Below are 20303 nucleotides of genomic sequence, written 5' to 3'. Positions count from 1 at the left end.
ACGTTGAAAATTTAGGTTTGGTCCGGAAACATAGACTGTGTTAAACCTAAAGACAAAAAAACAAAAAAACAAACCTGCTCATCATTACTCCTGCACTTTAGAACCAACTCGTACATTTTTTCCTTTAATATTATTTGCTCTTTTGTATTGCACCAATCACCACAACAAATTCCTTGTATGTTAAACTACTTGGCAATAAACTTCTTTCTGATTCTGATGGTCGACGACCAGACCAGCAGCACACCAGGATGCAGGGGAGGTGTGTTGGCTGTTCCAGAGGCAGAAGGTCAGGAAGGCTCCAGGCCTAGGCGTCGTGTCCCCCTCCTGCCTGAGAGCCTGCACCGAGCAGCTGGCACCCACCTTTACACGGATCTTCAACCGGTCCCTGGAGCTGTGTGAGGTGCCCTCATGCCTCAAACGCTCCACCATCATCCCAGTCGCCAAGAAACCCACCATCACAGGACTAAATGACTACAGGCCTGTCGCCCTGAAATCCTTTGAGCGGCTGGTGTTGAGCCACCTGAAGGACATCACAGGCTCCCTGCTCGACCCCCTGCAGTTTGCCTACCGGGCAAACAGGTCGGTGGATGACGCAGTCAACATCGGACTGCACCACATCCTGCGTCACGTCGACTCCCCAGGGACGTATGCGAGGATCCTGTTCGTGGACTTCAGCTCAGCGTTCAACACCATCGCTCCTGAAATCCTCCACCAGAAGCTCACCCAGCTCACCGTGCCTGCCTCCACCAGCTTCCTGAGTGACAGGAGGCAGCAGGTGAGGCTGGGGAGCATCACATCCAGCACCCGGACCATCAGCACTGGCGCCCCTCAGGGGTGCGTCCTCTCGCCACTGCTCTTCTCCCTCTATACTAATGACTGCACCTCAGAGGACTCTTCTGTGAAGCTCCTGAAGTACGTGGACGACACCACCGTCATCAGTCTGTTCTCTGCACTTCCATCACTGTCTGGTTCGGATCGGCCACCAAACTAGACAGGCACAGACTGCAACGGAATGGTCTGTGGAAAGGATAATTGGGACTAACCTCCCATCTATCCAGGACCTATACCGGTCCAGGACCAGGAAACGGGCAGGTATCATCTCTGCAGACCCCTCACACCAGGACACAGTCTGTTTGAACTCCTCCCCTCGGGACGGCACTACAGAGCACTGTACACCAAAACCTCCAGACTCAGAGACAGTTTCTTCCCCCAAGCTGTTGCTCTGATGAACTCTCATCACTCAAAGAGTCTCAGAGTAATCAACCCCTGTACAATAATAATTATTATTATTATAACACAATCATATGCTGTGACAATGCACCCTTCAATAACCATGTCTACCTCATACTGCTGCACCTTTCACTTTTTAAAAAATTGTATATATGTTAATAAGAGCTGTCATTTGTCTCTTACTTATTTAGATCATCAAAATAAGAGTCTTCTCATCATACCTAGAATTCACACTAGATCTGCTCATGGTGCTTTCAGTCACTACGGTCCCACTCTCTGGAATTCCTTGCCGCAGGAACTACGGTTTGCTCCAACAGTGACCTCTTTCAAAAGCAGACTAAAAACTTACCTTTTTGCACAGGCATTTGAGTAAACATTTGAGTAAACATTTGAATAAAACCCTTGTAGCTGCGGGCTATGAGACCTCCTGCCGTGGACGGCTCCCTGATACCGTTTCCTCACCTGGATCCTCAGTGCTCAGCCATGTCTACACTGTGTGTCTGCGTACGTGTCTGTGTGTGTAACATGGGTGAATTGCAGTGTGCTTGTGTCTGTCTGTGTGTGTGCGGGGAGGGGGGCATTAATACGTTTTATGTTTGTATTTGTTTTATGTAAAGCACTTTGTGCTGCATTCTATGCATGAAAGGTGCTTTATTTTAAAGTTTGATTGGATTTGATTTGATTTATACTCTACATGGTTGGCTTAGTGATCGCACTTTTGTTAAAATGGAAGATCCCAAATTTTGTCTGTTTCTGTTATTGTAAACCTGTAATTTTGTTTGTTTATGTATTTGAGCACATTGAGTCCATGCTCATCATCTGAAAGGTGCTTTATAAATACATTTGCCTTTGCCTTTGCCTTCTGTAGAATGAGCAAAAGTAACCGAGTCAAATTCCATGTCTTGTCTTGACCTGACTTGGCCAAATAAACATGATTCTGATTCTGAATTCAAAAACTATTTCACAAAACTGTGCAAAAGTAGCAGGGAAGCTCTAAAACAATGCCCACACGCAAGATTTTTTATTTATTTATTTATTTTTAGATGTTGAAAATTTAGGTTTGGTGAGAAAAATAGACTGCGTTCAGAGGTGTCAACTAACGAAGTATAAATACTTTGTTACCTTACTTAAGTAGAAATTTTGGTTATCTATACTTCACTGGAGTAATTATTTTTCAGACAACTTTTTACTTTTACTCCTTACATTTTCACGCAATTATCTGTACTTTTTACTCCTTACATTTTAAAAACAGTCTCGTTACTCTATTTCATTTCGGCCTTTAAAAAAAAACTATCCAGTTAAATTGCTCCGTCCGGATAGAGTGAATTTGGTTGTGGTTGTTTCAGATGTTCTTGTCCAGTTTTGTTCTTACATCCGTTCCCTCAGATTCCTGCAACTAAACTTGGATGTACATTCCAATAAAGGTTAGGATAAAAGATAACATGGCTCTGAAGTTTGACTTTTTGCACCATTACAATACTTATAGACATCTAGTCATCATATCTTCAGCTCTCTGAAACACATGTTAATGCTCAATAGTACACATATATGCTTCTTTAATATATTAGCATTATACTAAGATGCTTCATTTTCAATGGCTTTTGTCCTTAATGGCTTTTTCCTTACCTTACTTTTACTTTTATACTTTAAGTCGTTTTGAAACCAGTACTTTTATACTTTTACTTGAGTTGATACTTCAACTTCTACAGGAGTATTTTTAAACTCTAGTATCTATACTTCTACCTGAGTAATGAATGTGAATACTTTTGACACCTCTGACTGTGTTAGACCTAAAGACAAAAAAAAAAAAAAAAACATCTTAAACCTGAATTATGGTTCCGCGTTAAATCGACGCAGAACCTACGCCGTAGGATGCGGCGTAGCACTCGCCGTAGGGTACGCGTTGGTGTAACGCGGAACCATAAATCAGCCTTTATCATTCACTTCCGGTTTTATTTTGGAGAAAAGGCCACCCGGAAGTAGTCGGTTGAACCACAGCCAGCGTATGCTAACGTTTCATCTGTATCGCTCACTATCTGCTCTTTCAGAGCACAAACATGTAATTTAAACCCAAGTTATAGTCACGTTTAGCCGAGATTTATCTAATAACCTTTTCGTAGACGGCTTAATGGTGTCAATAGTTTCAGCCGAGGGGAAAAAAAGAAACTGCTAATTTTCCGATGGACGTAGCACTGAGCATGTTCGCTTCGTATTCACTAGTTTGACGTTAGTTCGGACATGTAGCCTACTAGTGAAGACTTTGTGAATTATCTTTGAATTTACTCTTTTCTTAATGTCTCTCGCTGTAATTCCTGCTCCAAAAGGGAACCGAGCTCTTACTCTCACGGCCTGGGTGTGTGTATTATTGGCAGGATCTTTGCACTAGTTTTCTCTCACTAAAGTCCCAGTCACGTCACAGCAGATAAGAATATATGCGATATAATAAGGATTGACTCAAAAACAGGCGTTAAGGATGAGTTTCTTCAGTTTTGGACAGAGTGCAGAGATCGATGTAGTCCTCAATGACGCCGAGACGAGGAAGAAGGCTGAACACAAGACTGAAGATGGCAAGAAAGATAAATATTTCCTCTTCTACGACGGAGAGACCGTCAGTGGGAAGGTGAATGTGACGCTGAAGAACCCCGGGAAGAGGCTGGAGCACCACGGCATCAAGATCGAGTTTGTGGGCCAGATAGGTGGGTAGAGACAGTTTAGTGTTTAAAGTGAACAAAGATAAGACCATTCCCCCCTGGGGAAGATTTATGTTATTGGATTTGTGTTTTTGATGTAAGCCTCTGCTGCAGTGGGTACATATTTAAAAGACAAGTCGATTTGCAGCGCTTTGTGACAAGAGTGGATTGAGGTTTGAGCTAAATGATGTCGCAAAACATGAAAAATGTACTAAATGTCTACGCTAGCAGCTTAAAGGGGAAGTACAGGGCAAGGCAAGTTTATTTATATAGCGTAATTCAAAGTGCTTTACATCCACATTAAAAGCAGCAAGACATAATTAGACAGTAAATAACAAATAAAATGAAATAAAATTATGAGAAAAGGAGGTAAAATAATAAAAAGCACAAGTTGTTGATTTAAGAGTACGCTTAAATAACAAATAAATGAAATAAAATTATGAGAAAAGGAGGTAAAATAATAAAAAGCACAAGTTGTTGATTTAAGAGTACGCTTAAATAACAAATAAATGAAATAAAATTATGAGCAAAGGAGGTAAAATAATAAAAAGCACAAGTTGTTGATTTAAGAGTATGCTTAAATAACAAATAAATGAAATAAAATTATGAGAAAAGGAGGTAAAATAATAAAAAGCACAAGTTGTTGATTTAAGAGTATGCTTAAATAACAAATAAATGAAATAAAATTATAAGAAAAGAGGTAAAATAATGTTGTTAAAAAGTAAGGGCAGTAGAGTACAGCAGGTAAGTATTTAATTTAGGAGTACGCTTGAGTAAACAGTAATTTTTTTAGGCCTGATTTATAGGAGCTGACAGTTGCAGCAGACCTCAGGTCTACAGGAAGTTTGTTCCACCGGTGAGGAGCAGAATAACTAAACGCTGCCTCACCTTGCTTGGTTCTGGTTCTTGGGACACACAACAAACCAGATCCAGATGAACCTCAGGGGTCTGGGAGCTTCATAGGAACTAACAGATTAACCATGTATTTTGGTCCAAGACCATTCAGGTCTTTGTAGACCAGCAGTAAGATTTTAAACTCTATCCTTTGACTCACTGGAAGCCAGTGTAGCGATTTCATGACCGGTGTAATGTGGTCCAGGGTCCTGGTGTTTGAAGGCAGAGGATCTCAACATTTTGCGAGTTTTCTGTGCAAACCTGGTCCATGATAACTTAAATGTCCCTCAATGGATAAAAAGAAAGATAGATTTTACTTTATTGATCCCAAACTGTGTCATTCCTGTGTCACAGCAGCATGGTTGGGGATACAGGTACAGAATGTACAACTATATGACTATGCACAGTACTGGGTATAAAAGGTAACCTGTGTATAAAACTTCATAAAAAATTAGTAATAAAAATAAATGTATTTATTTTTATCAAATAAAACACTGAAGAATCTGGAAATAGTCTCTAAAAAAGGTTAAAATATGTAACTGGAATTTTTCTTAAAGTATTTCAACTAGTGGTTGATTGTCGTGGATTTTTCAGTGATTTATATTGATTATTTAGTGAGCATGAGGAGAATTTAATGTGTTACCCAAAATGTTTTTTTTTTTTTTTGCCATCACAAAAATATATAATGATGCAATAACCATAAGTGTGAAGCAAAAGTTGCTGAGCTTAGATTGTCTTTTTAACACGCCCACAGTGCTGTTAACTATTCATTTATACTGCTGGAACCAGGGACTATAATAAATGTGAATAAAAGTGAATTTCCCCATTGAAGGGAGAAATAAACGACAATCTAATTATCAGGGACACATTTATGGTTGTTAATGTTTTACTTTTTTACATTTTGTTATATTTATTCATTATCTGTTAAAATGTATATATTTATCTGTATTTTTTTCTCTAAGTATACTCTGGAACAGTAGGGACACTTGTTTGAAATGCAGCAAATGTGTGCATTGTTTTTGTTTGCTTAAGTAGATATATTCTCCCCGTGGACAGCATTACTGGCTGGTGGAATACACTTCAATTGATTTTCCAAAGTTTAAAGCAGCACAATGTAACTTTTCCACCTTAATATAATACTTCCAGAGTCATTGTGATGGTACATCAACTTACAACAGGTTTAATGAACCTCTGTCATGGTCTGAGTGGTCTGTATCGCCTTCACTGGCACTATGTAACTTTGAGGATCATGGTAGGAACCCTTCCACACTACTGGTAAAGCACTACCGCTTTTGTCCAAAGGAGCCGCCAAACTCAACAAAAGCTGAAAGTTACATTGTGCTGCTTTAAAGTACCCTTGATTAAAAAGAACAAACAAAAAAACAACAAAGAAAATGTTACCCCATTATTTTTTTTTTATACCCTCCTTTTGTAGTCTGACCAACCATACTTGTTAGTTTTGCGCTAATTCTCAATTGGTCTGGCAGCCCTCCTGTTCAAACTTATTTAAACCATCACAGAACACAGCAAAACAGTAGCGAAAGGGTTGGGATGGCTTTATATGACTTATACAGGAGCCTCCAAGAGCCACAATTCAAGACAACTATGATGACGGCATAAGTCCTAATAATACTTGGGATTGCCACGTTTTCACTGCAAAACCACAACAGTCATTTACCGGTGTTCTGACTCATCTGCCAACAATTTTGGGTGTCTTTTGTAAATTTAAAGGGGACCTATTATGAAAAACTTGTTTTTTCTTGCTTTAACATATATAAAGTGGTCTCCCCTCAGCCTGCCAACTCAGAGAAGGAGGAAAGCAACCAAATTCTGCAGTGTCTGTACAGCCGCCCGGATGAGCCATCCAGTGTGATGTGGATCTACGAGCCGTTAAGATTCTGCTCCCGTCGTTACGTAACCAAAATGCGATTTACATAGGTCGGCCTCCTATGTGTGAAACCACACCCACAACTAACTCCGCCGGCCGGAGCTTCCACCATTTTTTCGTAGCGGTGTATCGCGTCATTCAGGCAGCCAATCAGCACAGTGCCTCATTATCATAGCCTCCCCACCCACCCATAATCCCGCAATGATAAGGAGGTTAGAGACTGGGAAGATAAAGACATGGCTCAGAGGCTGAATTTCTAATTTATTTAGCAAAAACAATCAAAAGCTTGTTTTTAAGACATTCAAGGCCTGTTTAAAATAGGTATTAGATGCCGTAATAGGTCCCCTTTAAGTATAGTTGTCATGTTCCTTCCCCTGGTTGGGTATCCAGAGGCAGTTTCGTTTTCATCCGTTGCTACGGCCTCCCAGAGATCAAAGTTTTATTCAGAGAAACTAGATTTATTCTTAAAACTATTGGGATGGCAGGCCAGGCTACTTCTTTTAATACTTTTTAAGAAGTCATTGATGAAAAATAGACTATAATGTTTTATCTAAATGAAATTATATGGGGATAATTACACTGTTTGCTCATAGTTTAAGAATTATTGATCGATTCAAATGTCTTTGTAGTAACCTTCATCAATGCTGTAACAGGGCGTCAGCTTTTATTGAACGTAAAGTTTTGTGACACATTTTACTCTTTGACTGAAATCACTTGTCACAGTCTTATGCACAAATCTCACCAGATAATTATTTTAATGTAACTGTTTCATCACACTTTTCTAGAGCTGTATTACGACAGAGGAAACCATCATGAATTTGTTTCCTTGGTGAAAGATCTTGCGAGGCCCGGTGAAATAACTCAGTCGCAGACCTTCGACTTTGAGTTCACCCATGTTGAGAAACCCTACGAGTCCTACACAGGCCAGAACGTCAAGCTAAGGCAAGTTTGATCATTTACTCTTCTTTTATAGAGAGTGAGATGAGTGACTCTAAGAGTTACTCTTTAACTTGTCTTTCATAAGGTTACATTTAAAATTAACATTTGACCCCTGTAGTTGCCCAGACTTCACTTGTAGCACATCTTGGGTTAGACACCAGCCTGTGTTTGATCTCTTTTCAGATACTTTCTTCGTGCCACGGTGGTAAGAAGACTAAATGACATCACAAAAGAGATGGACATTGTTGTCCACACACTGAGCACCTACCCTGAACTCAACTCCTCCATCAAGATGGAAGTTGGAATTGAAGACTGTCTCCACATTGAGTTTGAGTATAATAAATCCAAGTAAGTCTTGCAGGGATCCAACAGTCTGTTTTTTCACACACAGTCAGGCATAGACAAGTTGGTTTAATGTAAAAGCACAAATAAGCTAGGCCTTTAGCAAGGCCTTCCCTTTGCTTAAGTGTCTGTTAAGTTGGAAAAAAGCTGATCTTCGTAGGTGATAAAATCAGTTTTTTTTTAGTTAAAAACCACACAAAGATTCCTCACAAATTGTTTGCAGCAAAATGTAATTGGCTCAGCAGCATTATGACACATGTCTGAAATGTTGGATGGATGAAATACTTTTTTTTAATTATTATTCATGTAACAAAGTTCCTCTCCACCCATGACTTTACTTTAGGGCTGAACGATTTTTGAAAATAATCTAATTGCGATTTTTTTCCTTAATATTGCGATTGCGATTTAATATGCGATTTATTTTTTCAAGTTCCTGTTGGGTCGTTCTCTCTGAACCCAATCGCACGACACCAAACCGGGTTAAACTTTAGCCAAAACGAGGCGTAGTTTAATAGAAAAACACAGAAAAACTCCCACAGGGAACAAAAAAACCTTCCTCACAGGGAACTCAGAACTTCTTTACAAATAACTCAAAAATCACAGGGAGAAAAAAACCACCAGCAAACTAACAAACAAACCAACAAAGCTCAGAGTTAACAAAACAAACCAGCAATAAACAACTGGCAGCCGCTCTTTAACCTCTGCTCCTGATGAGCTGACGAGCTGCAGGTGTGGCTCACAGCGCGACTCCACTGTCCGCCAGCTCGTGCTCGTCGCCACGCGCAGCTCTTCGCCACACTGACTCCATGCTCATATTTTTAATAAATGTATAAAGCCCATATATTTATAAAGCCCCGCCTGGCCGAGCCCTAACACTGAGGCCATGGTAGATTTAGGTTACGCGGCACTGTTGGCTTTTTCTCCCTGCCGGCTCTGCTCTTCCCGCTCTGCTCACTCGCACATTACGTGACCAGATCACGTGATCAGATCATGTGACTGGTCAAATCGCAGCCTTTGCGGTTAGAAAATCTCGTTTTATCACATCGCGATATTATCGCAAATGCAATTTAATCGTTCAGCCCTACTGTACTTCCTTAAGACAGGTAAACAAAGCTTCAACAAAAGTATAACTCTTATGTCTGTATGGGTAGATAAACCTGCAAATCATCATTAAACAATGAAAAACATTATTCAGCTTCCTACAAATACTGCAAAAACAATAGAGCCCAAAATGGAGCCTTGTGGTACGTCATAGTTCAGTTGGGATGCAGCTGAGGAACACTGGCTCAGGTGGACATAGAAACGCCTCTTTGACAATATGACCAGAGCCTCTTGAAGGCTGTACCTGAAAATGCCCACACACAAGTCGAGGCTAAATGAAAGGGTCATCATCTACCTTGTCAACGGTTGTGGTAAGATCCAAGAGCTCCTTAACAGCAGAATGACTAGAATCCGCGGTCAAAAGCAGGCCATTAAAACTGTTGGAAGTGCTGATTTTGTGCTGTGCCAAAATTTAAGTTCAGACTACAGTTTGTCATGAAATACCTTTACTAAAACGCTCTATTAAAAATGGAAGCTTGGAGATGTATGTGTGTGTATATATGTGTGTGTGTGTGTATATATATATATATATATATATATAATATATACACACACATAATTACTTCTAATAAATGTGTCTTGTTCAGCAGCTTACTTCAACTTTTTTAAACTCTGCTTGATGACGGATGATTTGAGCCCCGGTTATAACATGAACATCCTGCACATACTTCTTCCCTAGAACATGTTAAAGTCCAAAATGTGCACAAACATTTGCCTTCAGGTTGTGTGTCCTGCTGAATTTCTTGCTGCTTCATATTAAATAAACGTCTAACTCTAAAAATAAGAGCTAATTTTAGCAGCATAAAACTCGCACCCTGGCGCTTCATGTTAATCGTTAATTAAACAAAAGCCCGGAGAGATGCGTGACAAGGCAACAGTGCCAAATTGGGTAAAAAAAAATGTGTTAAGAAAACTATTCTTCAAAGTTGTGAATCTTGTTTATTTTCTCCTCCCATATCCTAATTAAATGTGTGCTCTGTTTTGTAACAGGTATCATCTGAAAGATGTAATTGTTGGAAAAATCTATTTCCTGCTGGTGAGGATCAAAATAAAGCACATGGAGATCGACATCATCAAACGTGAGACAACAGGCACCGGCCCGAGTGTTTACCACGAAAATGACACTATTGCTAAATACGAGATCATGGATGGAGCACCAGTCAGGGGTAAACACACATTTTAAAGTGTGACATCCTTTTAAAACGAGTCACCTGTTAAGCCAAGTAAAAAAGTATCCAACTCCTACCATTTTACTTGATCTTGTAGGAGAGTCCATTCCCATCCGATTATTTCTGGCTGGCTATGATCTGACTCCGACCATGCGAGACATCAACAAGAAGTTCTCTGTGCGCTATTACCTGAACCTGGTGCTGATTGATGAAGAGGAAAGACGCTACTTCAAACAACAGGTAAAAAAACAAAAAAATGCGGAATCTGAAATATTGAAAAGACATATTGTACATATTCAGTTTACTTAACATGTGATGGGCTCACTAATTTGTATTTATGGGCTTAAAATGTACTACATTTGGTTGCAAAAACTGTATTTGTTCCACATCTAAGATACCCCAGTAATTTTTTAATTCAGGTCATCTTAAAACGGCTGTTTTATTCCCTCTGATCAAAGCCAGTATCATACTGTTCTGTATGCATGATAATGGGTTATGATGACAGACGTGTCACCATCATATTAAAGGAGTCAAGGAATACAGAAGCTCATTTCAGGACAACTGCTGTGTGTTTGTGCAGTTCCTGTTGTCAATACGACAAAAAAGCAGAGATAATGTGACATTTAAAGTTCACATTTTCTCAGTGCGTTCAGTGCTCATTAGTCTTTTTAAAAGACTGACCCGGGATCACATCCAGTCACTGTCTGCAAGCATTGAGTTGATTGAAGCAGCCATCCTGCAGTGCTTTTATCGTTGTTTCAACACATGATAAATGTGGTGGAGATGTGCTCACACACCCTGAAGTATGAAGACTGGGGTGCAGGGAGACTAAGTGTTTATCGGTGCCACATACATGGGGGGGGGTTCTGGAGACACTGCTACAGGCCATTTGGTCTCTGTAGAGAGGGAGCAAGATAGGGCTGCACGATTAATCGTTAAAAAATCGCGATCTCGATTCATGCTTGAACCCAATCTCAATTCCAAATGACGACGATTTAATTTTTTTTTTTTTTTTTTTGGATGTCTATTGTTTTTATGTTCAATGTCAGCTGTTACAAAGTTGATGCCAGTCTTTTATCAGGCACCATCATATTTTTTGTAACGTTTACCTTTTGTATCGGCAGCTTCTTAATAGCAGCAAAAGGAATAATTTGTTGCCTCAGAACTACAGGATCTGTTACAAGTCCCCTTTCTGAAAGGGTGTTCAACTCAGGGAGGAACAAATATTGTTCAAAATTGTTATTATTGTTTAAATTATTCAAAGGTTTGTGTAAAGAAGACAATAGATGTTTATTGTTATTATATTTTTGTTCAGCTGTTGCAAAGTTAAAGTAATAAGTGCAATAAATTTAATATTTTAAAAAAATCGTGAGAGAATCGTGATCTCAATTCTAAGCAAAAAAATCGTGATTCTCATTTTGTCCAGAATCGTGCAGCCCTAGAGCAAGAGTCTGGTGTACGTTTGTAGAAGTGAGTCAGATTTGTTTTGGGTGGGAGTTTGTCTCTGTCAGGGCGGCCTTTTTATTACTGACTGTTCATAAAACCCCCAAAAGAATGAGATCCCAGATACAAGCGGCTGATGTGAGTTTTGTGTTCAGTGTGGCTGGACTCTCCTTTCGAGAGAGGGTGAGAAGCTCTGCCATTCACGGCTTTTTCCAGGACGCACTAGAAGGAGTAAAGCTCTGGCCTGGGTAGGGAATGCCTCAATATCCCCGTGGAAGAGCTGGATGAGCTGGCTGGGGAAAGGGAAGTGAAGGCCTGTCTGCTTATGGTGCTGCCCTCATGACGCAAACTTGTGTCAGTGGAATTTAATAGATGGATGGAAAGTAACTTACAAATCTTCAGAAAAGAGTACGAAGTAGCGACTGTCATAATTAAGCGCACCAATTTTCAGTAAATTCTCAGGGAGATTAGCTTGTACATTTGTACGTTACCTTATCACCAGGTCTTTCAAAGATATTTGGATAGTGCTGAGTGGAAAATCTCTGCAAGAAGTGCACAGAAAATGCTACTAACAACTGCATTCCAACATGCCGTCTTTCCAGGTTGTTTCTTATAAACGTGTGAAAATGGGTAATGACAGATGTGTCATCAACATATTACAGGAGTTAACAAATGCAGCAGCTTTAGTACAGCACATCCGCTACATGTTGTTAGTGTTAGAACCGTCACAGTGGCGTTTCTGTCATCACAGTTACACTGTTTCAGTCACATTCAGTCCACGCTGTTAAAACAGCCTCTTTTTATTTACTTCTATTGATGCAGCGATATTTTCATTCGACATCTAGAAAATATCCTGTATGTAGCTGATATAGTCCAAATTTAAGTAAGAAAAAAAGCTTATCTGTTCAGCTAATACAAATTAGTTCTTAATTTAGTTTAGTTTTCATAGACATTCTCGGACATTAAGATCAGCATTTGTTGAAATACATTTCCAAACCCTTTTATTTTCTCCATCTTTGCAGGAAATCACGCTGTGGAGGAAAGGAGACGTGGTGAGGAAGAGCATGTCCCACCAGGCCGCCATCGCGTCTCAGAGGTTCGAGGGCTCGGCTGCGTCAGAGAGCGCACTGGAACAGGCTGCAAAGGAGGAGAGCGGCTAGAGCCGCCGCCCTGCTCTCACAGGAGTTGTCGGTGTCGGCGCGAGAGAGGCGGATACCTGTCAACTGTGCAACAAATGGAGAGTCAGCTGTTTTGTTTGTAGCCGCTGCTGGTAAAGGAAGGAAGAAGGGAGACAAATGCACCCACTAAAACTGTGTGTCAATTATGAAACAGTTTGTATGAGGCATTCAGAGCGGCTTCAGGCTGCTCCTGTCCTTCCTCATTCATGCATTTTATTTTTCTGTATGGAAATCGAACTAATCACCTGTCGCAGTGTCTGCTGATATGAAATTCTTACATTTTTAAATCACGTTTGTTACATTCTAACGCTTTTTTGGGATAAGTTGATTTTTTTTTTTGGGGTCACTTTGTTGTTATAAATAAATTGTCATAAAGTTTCAACAAGCAAATCTCTTACATTCCACATTTAATGAGTGCATTCCTAACATTGTTATAAGAGTAAGAAATAAGAGTTAACTTTGCATTGCTTTATCATATGGAGCACATTTTTCTTGGTCATTGCACAAAAATAGTGAAAGTGGAGACCAGAATATTTTGTTCCCTTTTCTGGGCAAGAAGGCTAAAGTATTATCCCACGTATTGTTTTCTTTCTTTTCTTTTTTTTTAGCTGTAAATAAAACCAGTCAAACCTATTATCCTGTTCCAGCTTGTATACATTCACTATTCAGTACACAGTGCTACAATGACCTTTCATGTCCATGTGCTTTACCTCATTCCAGTGGTGTTAGGAGAGGATGTCAAAGTATATGTATTAAGGTCTGATTGTATGGAGTCTTCTATATCCTCTTTATTAGAGACTTGAAGTCGTGCCTATGTGTATTAAGCAAATGAAATTCTACTGCCTCTAACATGATTTTAGTCTTTTAACCAGAGAAAAATTACTTATTGACTTATCTATCTTTTGCAAAATGCTAATCAAGTACTCTGTTCCCAAATGTCCAATAAATTGATGCCAAATGGAAAACAATCTCTGATCTGACTGTGTTGCAAAAAGGAGTAAATGTGTTGTGATGAGCCTGAACACAAATGAAACAGATTAAGTGGTTTAGATTTGTCTTCTATTTTAATATTCATAAAAATACTCACATTTAAAAATACAGGACTTATTTTTAAAACTGCACATTTTCAATCATTTTTACTTGTTCGCTATAATGATTTCTCCACATATACTACTGTAAATAGCAACAGAAAGTAATTGTGTTTATCCCAAGCTGAGCTGGGGATAAACAAATATAAAACATGTTTTAAAAAAGTTGACAAGCATTTTGACTTCTATTAAAACGGTTGTCCAGGGATACAAAAGGATGATCAAATTAAATTGGACTAATTGATCCTGATCATAACAGAATAAATGATTCTACATGCTTCTTCAGCAGTGGTGTGAGATTGACCTGGGCCACATATCACAAGAAAGTTTCTGTGAGCCCCTGCTCTAAGACATAAAGAAGTGCACCTCTAATGGGACAATGTGGTAAGATGTACAAGCCCCGTTCTGTGCACTTAAATTTAGCATAATTCAATTAATCATAATGCAAAGATACAAAATTGTTTGCAAATGCAACACCAGTAGGTAAGATAGTCCTGTTGCTGCATGAGGAGCTATATTATATCCAGCAGTGGTGCTGTTAGACTGTTGCTGTTATAAACAACATCATCATCACTTTGGATATGAATTATCAGCTTTGTTGTGACATGACAAATGCATTCAATTTAATTGTTTCAAAGTGTATTTTGAAAATCATCCAAAATTGTGTAATCTTTAAAATGTCTTGAACTTTCACAGAGAACCTTAGAGCATCCAGATTGGTCATCAGCAAATTAATCTCAACTCTATTTAAAATTGACTGAGTCATTTGTAATCACAGCAAACTGATTTAATTTGTGTTTTGTGACATTGTCATAGATCAAAAGATTAAAAAAAATATTTTTCAGTCAGACCAGATGCAGTTTATCAACACAATTAATTTAATTCTTGTTACTTTCAAATAGTAATTTGCATTAGAATATGAAGCCTCTTAAAATACAGTACTGATTATATATTCTTATTCTATTCTTAAATAAAAGAATTATAAAAAGAAAAAAGTTTCTCTGAAGTAAACACGAGCACATATAGCTACTCATTTGCTTCATGTCTGTATGATTGTATTTTAGATTAGCAGGTTTTCCTATAAATGATGTTTTCCTGCTTACAGAAAATTATCAAAATTAAAATATTTTTGCACTTTTCCTCTTATTTGCTGTACCCAATACTTTCTTCATTTGTATTGCTTCGAAAGTTCATTTTTCAGAACGTATTAGTATTCTGTTTTCTAACTTGGAAAGTACCAGCAAGGACAACCATCAGCCAATCAGCAACAAAACAGCACTGACCAAGTTTTTTAGACATCTTTACAGGAGAATGCGCATAGTGATCGTAATATAATTGTTCGCATTATGAGATGCTGTTATGAGTTTGGCAGGATGTCCAACAGGATATTACTGTTACTACTCACTTCCTCATCACTTCTGACCTTACTCTGCAACTTTATAGAGCACAAAGCTTCTTTCTGATGGTGAGACTTAGATTTAACAATCATCTGACGCTGTAAAGATCTGCCTCTTACGCTCCTGCACACAAATTACGAGTTGAAGAGCAATAAAACGACACCTACAATAACCAGAGTTACACACTGGAGATGATATATCATATTGCACCACCCTGTTACTTTCACTCAATAGTCTCAAGGTCTCATGCAGTGGCTGATTATTTTTTTTTTTTGTTTTTCCAACAAAAGGAAGCTCACAATTAAAATCTGAGCCATGATAAACTTCTTTAATAATATTAACATAAAAGATTACAGCAGTAACATTTCAACCAGCCAGTCTGTTGAGTAGTCGTAGGTCTTTTCTTTTTTTAAATGGCAAATCTTCATAGTGGATCTTTGTCCTCCAAATATACGATAAAGTCAAACTCCTCTGTAAGGGGGAAAAAAAAACAAAACAAAAAAACAGTTCAGAGCCAGCACCTTGTGACATGAAATAAAAGGGTGACATGTTTTTATATACCAGTAGTGAGGGGTTGAACAGAAAGCCTGGCCCTTGTAAAAAGGGCCATGTCCTTTAGAGGCCCCCCGCTGGCGCGATGCTGCAGGTGGAACTTCTTCAGCTCCGACAGGGGAATAAAACGTGTCGTCATTCTTTGAAACTGAACATCGACCTGAGAAAACAGGACGACAGCTCATCATCATCATCATCATCATCATCATCATCATCATTTATTACAGTTTAATTTATCCTTATCTCATTTATGGCAAAATTGTTTGGGCAAGTACATATTCATCAAATTTACACAAATTACTCATTACTCAAAAGAAGTTTGTAAGAATAGCTACTTCTGCCTCCTATTTGGCCCCATCTGCCCCTTTGTTTAAAATTTTTTATTTATTATCCATCTATGATATTAACATACTCCAATCATGTGCTTTCATTTACAAAGGCACTTATCTTGCAAATATGCTTCCAAGTACCTTCAAAGATTTTTTTAAGACCAATTCACAAATTCATAACTATAATACCAGACAATTTGAGGATCTCCATTCTTCATTCAGTCGTATCAATAGCAGTCAGTTCTCCATCAAAGACAGAGGTGCCTCACTCTGGAATTCTCATATACTTATTGCTAAATCTTCACTGTCTATTAGTAGCTTTAAACAGAGATTGAAGACCAGCCTTATTGACCAAGCGTCTAGAAGTGCTTCCACTTAATGTGGACTCACTTCTGCACGTGCACATACACTCGCACACACACACACATACAAACACACATGTGCATGCTCACATGCAAGCACACACACTCATTCAACCGAGAAATTGTCTGTTTATATCCATCTTTTTGGAACGCTGTTTTTTTGTTTTTTGTTTTTTGTTCTTGCTATTATTTCAATACAACGTATTTTCTTGGTGAGAACTTTGAATAAGCCCATTTAGGGCTTCCTTTCTCACCTGCACATATTTTCATGCTTTTATGTTCATTTCAACTTTTGTACCATTTTTTATGTTGTGCAAATGAACAAATCAAAAATCAAAATCAAATCATTTGTGCTGAAGGTGCATACAGTGTGTCTTATTTACCATGCTCCACTTGGGGTTGTCTGGTTTGCTGGCTGCGTCATAATGGATATCTTTCTTGTCAAACTGCGTGTGATCCACATAAGCTTCCTTCGCAATCTTAACAAGGAAACACGTCTTAACATCAAGACCGTTCTGAGCCGTACGTCAACGGGAGCAGAGGGACTCACCTTCATGATTCCTGCGATTCCTGGTTCCTTGCAGTTGCTGTGGTAAAAGAAAGCCAGCTGCCCTACTTTCATCTGCCTCATGAAATTGCGAGCCTGCAGAAGAAACAAAAGTGGGAAATTAATTCTTTTCTTCAGATATGAACAACAACATTGTGGTTAGATTAAGACGACAAAAAGCTTTTTGCGGTGCTAATTTGTAAGCATTTCACTTCTGATAAACATATTTCCATTACAGATGCTGTATTTCTGGCTGCACCTGGTAATTACGGACACCGTCCCAGCAGCTGGTCTGATCCGACATCGCCTTCAGCTCTTCAATGCCGAACTGCAGAAGGAGGCATTGTGGTCAGACAAGAACAGCCTATTTTACATGAACTGTGGTGACGGATGCTGTTCTGCACCTTTACATCAATGCCGTTCTCAAAGCGGCTCTCGGGCTCAGACTTCATTAACCAGTGGTTGTAATTTGGCGAGCCAGCGGATCCAGAACCGTCTTCCTTTTTCACAACTGAGGCTTTCCTCTTCTTGACAGCTGAAGAAGCTTTCTCCTCATGGTCATTTTTGCCTGAGTTGGTGTAACGTCCATTAGAAAGTACCATCACCTGATGTTTTATTCTGCTATTTAGTTTTCTTACCTGAACTTGCAGTTCTTGGACTCACTCTGGCCCTTTTCTTTGGTGGCATCGCTCAAACCCTGTAAAGATTCACAAGGGGTTTGAGTCAGGATATTGCTCTATATACCTTAGTATATTCCTGCAACATGTCAACACGCTTCTCTGATCATTTTACACAATTATTAAGTGATTTTTGCTTCTTCTATCCATACATAATCTTGTGCAAAGATTTTAGGATACACAAGTAAACAGTTCTACTTTCAAAACCAAATTAAAAAAAGAAAAATGCATCTCCAAGCAGCTTGGAAGCCTTGCTTTCTTGGAGAACTGTTTTGTGGATATGAGTTGTTTCAGTATGTTCTGTCAAACGCTGAGGTGAGAACCCTCAGCTACAGAACTAATAACTCTCTGTGTTGCAGACATTTTACCCAAATAATAACATTTTCAGTCAATAAGACACCAGAAAAATACATTTAAGAGTCACAGTACACGCCACAGTAACTCTTTAGTAGGCTATGCAAAAAGTTAACATTTTTAGTTTCAGTTCAACTTCAGAATCATGTTGAAGGATTAAATTTGAATTTCTACACATATTTTTCCCCAAAGCACTTTCATTGATAGATTTAGTGTGATCTAAAAAAAAAGACAAATTTTGACTTTGTCTCCTTTCAAAGGGCCTCTTGATTTTCTTCAATTTAAAAGAAAAATATGTGATATGCTTTGCTCATGATACCAAATATAAAATGTATAGATCTCTCTGTTTAAAAGAGCCCTTTTCAACCATATGTTTACAGCTCTATTTATAGTAGATGGTGTTAGGGTGGTGGTCAGACACCTGCCCCCCATCTCTCTCCTCCATAGTGTATCCTTTAGTGTAGACTGGTGAACTTACGCCCTCTCAAGGGAGAGGGCTGTGCTGTTAGACACCTAATACTGTACATGCTCTAATGCACATAATAAAAGTGACTTTATTATTACTTGTAAAGGTCCCCTTTAACCCAATTTCAGCTTTATTACCTGGCTGTCCAACAAAGCAGTGTATTGTGCATAAGCAAAGTGAAGCGAATTTGATGTCGACCATGTATGAGTAGGGTTGCCACCTTTCAGAAATAGAAATAAGGGACGCCCTGATTTCACCAGCGCAGGAGCCAAAAAAAAGCCCCCAAACTTCAAAACTGCATAACAATGTGTTTATTTTATATGAAAAAACAAAATGCTTTGATTTAAAGTTTAAAGTGCTTTAATAGCATTGAACTTGCACGACTGTACAGACAGCCAACCATAGTAGCAACTGAAATAGCCTCCTATGCTACGTATGTCCACATCAGCCCAGATGTATAATATACATACAGGTGAAGAATATGGTGTAAAAGTTAATTTATTTCAATAATTCAACTAAAATATGGTGTAAAAGTTAATTTATTTCAATAATTCAACTAAAATATGGTGTACAAGTTAATTTATTTCAATAATTCAACTAAAATATGGTGTAAAAGTTAATTTATTTCAATAATTCAACTAAAATATGGTGTACAAGTTAATTTATTTCAATAATTCAACTAAAATATGGTGTAAAGGTTCATTTATTTCAATAATTATACTAGAATATGATGTAAAAGTTCATTTATTACAATAATTCAACTTAAAAGGTGAAACTAATATATTACCTAGTCTTATTACATGCAAAGCAAGATATGTTAAACCTTTATTTGTTATCATTTTGATGATGGAGTTGTTTATTAATTTCATAAAATATTCTCTAATTTATTTTTTATTTGGGGTTATCATAAACTGTGAGCCATAATCACCAAAATTATAACAAATAAAGGCTTGAAATATCTCACTTTGCATGTAGTGGGAAATAATATATTTGCTTCACCTTTAGTTGAATTTACTACGAATGAAGTTTTGCAATATATTCAAATTTTCTGACCTTGACCTGTATATTATTACATGAATAAATAAGAGCATAATATACGTCTTGGTTCAATACGGAACGCAACTTTTAATTCCCCGTATTTCAAGGGACGGGTGGCAAGCCTATGTATGAGTAAATAAATAAATAAATGTTTCTGCTCTTGTAACCAGCTTATGGTCATCTAGGCTAAATAGTGGAGGATATCACGTGGGAAATCATATCAACAACAGTACGTGAAAACGTGACCCTTAAAGTTACAGTTACACGTAAGAATCCATACATGATCTGCATGTGAACTCCATTAATCCTACCTTCTGCTACGAAGCACTGCTGCTCTGTTAAGCCTGATGTATGGTTCCGCGTTAAATAGACGTAGGTCTCGCCGTAGGGTACGGCGTAACCTACGGCCTAGGCTCTGCGTCGGTGTAACGCGGAACCATAAATCAGCCTTTAGGACCCGCCAAAATCCCACGACACGTGACGTAAAAAAAAAAAGGAAGCGTGCGCTCGATTTATTCACCAGTTTCTGCCGCCAGGTAAGTAATAGTCAGTAATCGTATTCTTCACACTACTACCAAGAAACCATCTACAATGTCTGTCTGCAAAGATGATTTACCTG

General features: G+C 38.5%; 2 protein-coding genes across 3 annotated transcripts; one reads left to right on the top strand and one right to left on the bottom strand.

Moving 5' to 3' along the window:
• The first annotated feature begins 3199 nt into the window (after positions 1–3199).
• On the top strand, positions 3200–13842 carry vps26b (VPS26, retromer complex component B). Its single transcript, XM_061719552.1, has 6 exons — positions 3200–3926; positions 7488–7644; positions 7825–7989; positions 10075–10250; positions 10351–10493; positions 12719–13842. Exons 1-6 carry the CDS (start codon positions 3704–3706, stop codon positions 12854–12856), a joined length of 1002 nt encoding a protein of 333 aa, XP_061575536.1. The 5' UTR covers positions 3200–3703; the 3' UTR covers positions 12857–13842.
• A 1824-nt stretch (positions 13843–15666) lies between these two features.
• thyn1 (thymocyte nuclear protein 1) lies at positions 15667–20060 on the bottom strand. Of its 2 annotated transcripts, none has more exons than XM_061720385.1 (8): positions 19996–20060; positions 17788–17846; positions 17554–17717; positions 17409–17477; positions 17153–17245; positions 16986–17081; positions 15921–16071; positions 15667–15830 (listed from the first exon to the last, which is right to left on the bottom strand). In XM_061720385.1, the coding sequence occupies exons 2-8, from the start codon at positions 17834–17836 to the stop codon at positions 15784–15786; spliced, it is 669 nt and encodes a 222-aa protein (XP_061576369.1). In that variant the 5' UTR covers positions 17837–17846; positions 19996–20060; the 3' UTR covers positions 15667–15783. The 2 variants fall into 2 exon arrangements, with proteins under 2 accessions (XP_061576369.1, XP_061576370.1); XM_061720386.1 differs by lacking the exon at positions 19996–20060 and adding an exon at positions 19965–19991.
• Positions 20061–20303: the final 243 nt, after the last annotated feature.

Source organism: Cololabis saira, chromosome 4 (assembly GCF_033807715.1).
Source record: "Cololabis saira isolate AMF1-May2022 chromosome 4, fColSai1.1, whole genome shotgun sequence".
Taxonomy (NCBI): Eukaryota; Metazoa; Chordata; class Actinopteri; order Beloniformes; family Belonidae; genus Cololabis; species Cololabis saira.
The sequence above is the reverse complement of the archived record's forward strand: the minus strand, read 5'-3'. Positions and strand labels throughout refer to the sequence as shown.